Source organism: Arachis ipaensis, chromosome B09 (genome assembly GCF_000816755.2).
Source record: "Arachis ipaensis cultivar K30076 chromosome B09, Araip1.1, whole genome shotgun sequence".
Lineage (NCBI taxonomy): Eukaryota > Viridiplantae > Streptophyta > Magnoliopsida > Fabales > Fabaceae > Arachis > Arachis ipaensis.
The window spans coordinates 143,008,797-143,014,192 of NC_029793.2; the positions used below are offsets into that span (position 1 = coordinate 143,008,797).

Consider the following 5,396-nt stretch of genomic DNA (forward strand, 5'->3'; position numbering starts at 1 on the left):
TAATTATTTTTTACATAATCGTATAAATAATCATCTAAAATAACGGATGTGATTGCACGACGATATAAAATGCTAAACTCAAATAATAATAAGGTAAACCAATGAGTAATAGCTCAAATGGCATAGTCTTCCCATACTCAATTAAGAGGTTACAGGTTCGAGTCTCATATCTTTGGTAAAATAATAATAATAATAAGGTAAAATTTTATGAATTTAAATTATATAAAAATGTTGGAAGTCAATGCATGCATATTTAGTTTGTAGTTGACAATTACAGTTAACAGAGGCAAAAACGTGACACTTGAGAAATAGTAACGTTTTGTAGTGTTATAGCAATCTCTACGCTAATGGCGGGTATCGAGTATCTACTTCACCGCGCGATTGGTCTTCAAAAGCCAAAAGCCAAAGCCACCGAAAATGACTCTTTCTCTCTTTCTCTCTGCTTCCAAACTCCCTCAACTCTTCTTCTTCCCTTCTCTCTTCCTCTTAGCCGTTAAGTTTCAGTTTTCCATTCCCACAATTTCAATCTTCTTTCCTTAAACAATTACTATTACTATTTCTACTGTTTCAAATATTCAATTCAAAACCCTAGAAACTCAACCAACCCACCCCATTGACCTTAATTCTCCCCAAAACTCTGTCGCCTTGGTCTTCACGTTTTCCCACCCGTTTACCAAATTCCCTCTATTTCTTCTAACACACTGCAATGTTTCTCCATTGCCCCTTATGATGGATTCTCCCTCTTTCTCTTCCTCCTCCTCTGAATTTGCTTCCATAGCCACCGCTGATCAGGTATCATTATCATCCCATACTAACCATTCTCTTTCTCTTCAATAACTAGCTTTTACTATTTATGTACCGCTATCAATTTACTTTATTTGATGACTTTGTTTTTCTATTTTGGCACCAAATTAGTATTTTTTCTATTTTAGGGGGTATAAAAGGAAATGCTTTTGATAAGTTTTGACTAATTCTGCTTATCTGGCACCAAATTAGTAATTACTCTCATATGGAGAAGACGAAAAGATAAATAAATTCAGTAATGATTTGATATACTTGGGTACATGTAGTGGCAAAAAGTATTATCTTTATCAACTCAATTGGATTGAAGAGTAAGTGTTAAAAAAATGAATTCGAAGTATGTGAATTCAGTTGATCTTGTTTTGACAGAATGCCGCCAGAAGTAGGAGAAGCGGTGATGGCAGTGAAGCTGCCAGTTTAGAACAATCACGGAGGCGATGGCATGATGTTTTCTGGTTTGGAGTATTTGTGGTTCATTTGGTTGCCCTTGGTTTCCTTCTGGGGGTTCTTGGCCTCAATAGGTTCAAGGAAGAGAATAGACTTAACATTGACAAGTTTACCTCCCGGTTTTCGGAGAATGAAGCTGGGTTGACCGAGACTTATTGGCCGCTTTATGCTGCTGCTGGTGGAGTTGGGACAGTTCTTGGATGGAGTTGGTTGTTGTTGTTGGGCTCAAGGGCCACTCAGATGATGAAGGTGTCCGTTCACATCCTCACCACTTATCTTGCTGTGGTTAGTGTTCTGTGTTTCTGGGCAGGCCAGATTTTTTGGGGAATCGCCTTTGCTATTGGAGCTGCCCTGCAGTTCTTGTATGTCTTAGCAGTCATAGACAGGTAAAGCGTTGACCTGGGACATTAGTATAGATAATGGTATTAGGTGAATGTTTTGTATAATCATAGATACTCTTTCATTGTTGCAATATATAGAATCTGAAATTTTAAATGACAAGTAGTTCTGAGTATGCTGGTTTATAAAAAATGCCAATGGCTTGTCCCTGTTAACACAATTTAAGTTTTTCACTGGATCATGTGGTGAAGCAGTTTTGTTTATCTTCTGCATCAATGACAAAACAGTATGACATATATTCCAGATTCATGAATTCTTGTGCACATTCGTTCCTCTTCCCTTGTCAATCCAATTTTTGCTAGCTCTCTGTAATCACAATAGTTTTATTTATTACTTTTTTTTAATTAATTTTTTTAAGCATAACTAACTGAATCTGTTATGATTGTTTTACTTCCAGACTTCCATTCACAATGTTGGTTCTGCAAAAAGCTGTGCAGATGGTATGGAATCTTCCTGAGGTTATGAGAGTGGCATACTTATTTATGGTGGTTGTGCTTTTATGGATGGCCTTATGGTCATTTGGAGCAGCTGGTGTTGTGGCTTCAAGTATCGGTGATGGTGGACGCTGGTGGCTTCTTGTGGTGAGCTGGCAAGTTTTGCTCTTCATTCTTCTGTTCTTGTTGGGATTGATTGTGGGAGCAGATTACTTAAGCTTTCCTCATCTCAGTACTGTGATCATGCTATTGACTCATGCAGGTTTTCTCTGTAAGCTTATTTTGGACGGGTGCGGTACTCTGTAATACTGTACATGTTATAGTGTCTGGGATGGTATTTCTTGTTCTTTTCCATGGTGGTAGAGAGGCGGCATCAATTCCCGATGATTCCTTAATGAAATCTCTACAGTATGCTTTAACAACATCTTTTGGCAGTATCTGTTATGGCTCACTATTTACTGCTGCTATTAGGACCTTGAGGTGGAAGGTAACCACTTTTGTTTTCTGGAACTTTCTTTTATTGGTGGTAGCTTATCTTTTCTCTCTTTCTTTTATCCACCTTTTGAATTATCTCAGATTCGTGGGTTTCGTTCAAAGATTGGCAACAATGAGTGTCTGCTGTGCTGTGTCGATTTCCTTTTCCATCTTGTGGAGACTCTTGTCCGATTTTTCAACAAGTATGCTTATGTTCAGGTACATTACTGTGTCCACCAACTCAGTCCATGTCGATAAAATTCTGTATTCGACAGAAAATGGCCTGGAATGGTCACTGCAGTTCTGTGCATGTTGAAAAAATTTGTTTTCGGCAGAAAAAGTTGTCCATTGTAACATTGGTGATTCACTTGTTTTTGTGGGAAATCTTATGCTTGAATGGTTCATGGTCGTGTGCCATAAACAGATTGCTGTGCATGGTAAAAGCTTTAACCGTTCGGCTAGAGATGCATGGGAGCTGTTCCAATCAACTGGGGTCGAAGCACTTGTGGCCTATGATTGCTCAGGTGCTGTCCTGCTAATGGGCACCGTTTTCGGCGGGCTCATAACCGGAACTTGCTCTGGTGTTTGGGCTTGGTTCAAATGGCAGGACCGAGTTATGATGATTGGGTCCACGTCCATGCTAATGGGAATGGTATTGGTGAGTTTACAATCTCTTGTTGACTTCCAAGGGATCCTTCTTGGTGAAAGCTTAATCATGACCTGAATTGCTCATAGATAATTAGATATATCCTATCTTTTACTTTGACTATGAAACATTCAAATTGTTCATTATATGTACATATAGGACAAATCTTAATGACGGCATGTCTTGCATATGATTATTTTATTTAATTTTGTTATATATTGACCGTTAGAAAAGAATCCGTCAAGGTGTACATTGTTGAATATGTGAATGTTTGGTGTATATAACAAATTATTGCATGAAAGTGTAACCTTTATTTTTTTATCCCAGGTTGGATTGGCAATGGTTGTGGTGGAAAGTGCTGTTACATCGATATATATATGCTATGCAGAAGACCCCTTATTGATACAAAGATGGGACACTGAATTTTTCAACCAGTTATCGGAGACACTGCATCAGAGGCTTCAACATAGAAGTGCTCGAGCTAGGGAAGTTTTAACCCGCTATCGTCTCGATGGAAATACTTCCATTTGACCAAACACCACATTCTCTTATATATACATACATATCCATACATGCATATATACTTCCAACAGTTTTCTTATTTTAATTCATATATAGTGATTTCATTTTCTTGGTTTCATACAAGGCAATTTCCATGGTTGCTTCCCTTTTGGTCTTTCTATATACAGGGGAATTCATAGTCAACTCTCCTTTTTTTTAGAGACTTAAAATATTCGTGTGTCTGAACTGAACCAGTATATAAATTGGAAAATGTACAGGTTTATATTCTTTCCTTTTATTTTTTATTTTTATTCTAGTACAAAAGCTTTATTTTCGGCATATACGTTACTGTGAAAATATTTTACATTAAAAGAATTTATTAATGATCAACAGTATTAGATTCACGTTTTCATGGAACACAAAAAGTGAAGGAGTGATTAAGATGGTGCTTGAAAAGGAAAATGCCATATGATTAAATAAGATATATATAATCCTTCAAAATTAAATCAACAAATACATAGTTTTTCTAAGATCATCTTGACCCCTAACTTTATTGTTATTGGTAGGAGTAATGAACCAATGAAAGGTAAGTAAATGGGTTCCTTATGCAGTGTGAAGATTTTGTTACTACATGGAAGGTTCTTTGACGTGCTCGAGATCAAAATTGATTCCATATTCCGTATATCTGTTTCAATCTTTGTACCTTTTAATATTTTGTTGTTTGGCTTTTACCCCAAGATCTGATATCTCACTGTTGCCCCTCCACTCTGCAAATTCTGTGTTTTATAGCACAGATGATAAGATTGATACGATACCTGTCTTCAACATCAATTCAATCACTCCCAACTCCCAATATATATCAAAATCAATCTATAATAATCCAAATATAACACGGAATATTGAGGATAAAAAATTTTAATACGGGGTGAATTTCGGTTAATTTTTTTGGATATTGGAAAATAACTGGTGTAATCCTTTAATATTGGAAATTATGGTGTTTTACAAAATTTTGGGGGTTATAGAATTCACAGAGTGCGAATTGTTAGATTAAAATATTTTTAATTTATAAAGACAATACACAGACTGCGTATTGTAAATACATAGACTACGTATTGTCAGTGCAATACGTATTCTGCGTATTGTGCTTGCACAGAATAGCGTCCCATAACACTGTAAAACTCTATTTTTTGTAACATTAACGTAAAACTCTATTCACTCTTCCATATTAAAATAAAAAATCCGTAAATTTCATGTATATTTTTTTTTTCTAAAATTTGGGAATGGTTTACAAATCAAGAAATCGGTCTAATTTTTGTTTACTACAATTTTTAATTTTTTGAAAGAAGAAACGTTCGGTCTGATTTCGTATTTTAATTTTTTTTACTTTTTAAAATTAAAAACCAATAGTCCGATTTGATCAAATTTAAAAACCGATGAATCCGATTTATTTTCAGCTTCAAATCAATGGGATCAATTTTTTTTTCGCTAAATTGCCAATACAAGAGTTTTCACCTCCCACTTTTTAGGGTAAAATACGGGCATAAATCAAATACATATTAATATTATGCGAAAGTTTCAAAACAAAAGATGTATATCTTTATTTATATATCTAGGTCTTTTAATATTAAATTGAATTAAACAGATTCGAATTAATAGTATTTCATATATTTATATAAATTGAATAAATTGAATTT

The 5,396-nt window shown here is 35.2% G+C and overlaps 1 protein-coding gene across 2 annotated transcripts; it reads left to right on the top strand.

Moving 5' to 3' along the window:
• LOC107619287 (CTL-like protein DDB_G0274487) lies at window positions 331-4,007 on the top strand. 2 transcript variants are annotated; one of them, XM_016321543.2, is made up of 7 exons: window positions 335-792; window positions 1,171-1,634; window positions 2,045-2,228; window positions 2,344-2,568; window positions 2,658-2,774; window positions 2,980-3,213; window positions 3,529-4,007. In XM_016321543.2, the coding sequence occupies exons 1-7, from the start codon at window positions 727-729 to the stop codon at window positions 3,730-3,732; spliced, it is 1,494 nt and encodes a 497-aa protein (XP_016177029.1). In that variant the 5' UTR covers window positions 335-726; the 3' UTR covers window positions 3,733-4,007. The 2 variants fall into 2 exon arrangements, with proteins under 2 accessions (XP_020966685.1, XP_016177029.1); XM_021111026.1 differs by lacking the exon at window positions 2,980-3,213 and having other exon boundaries at window positions 331-792.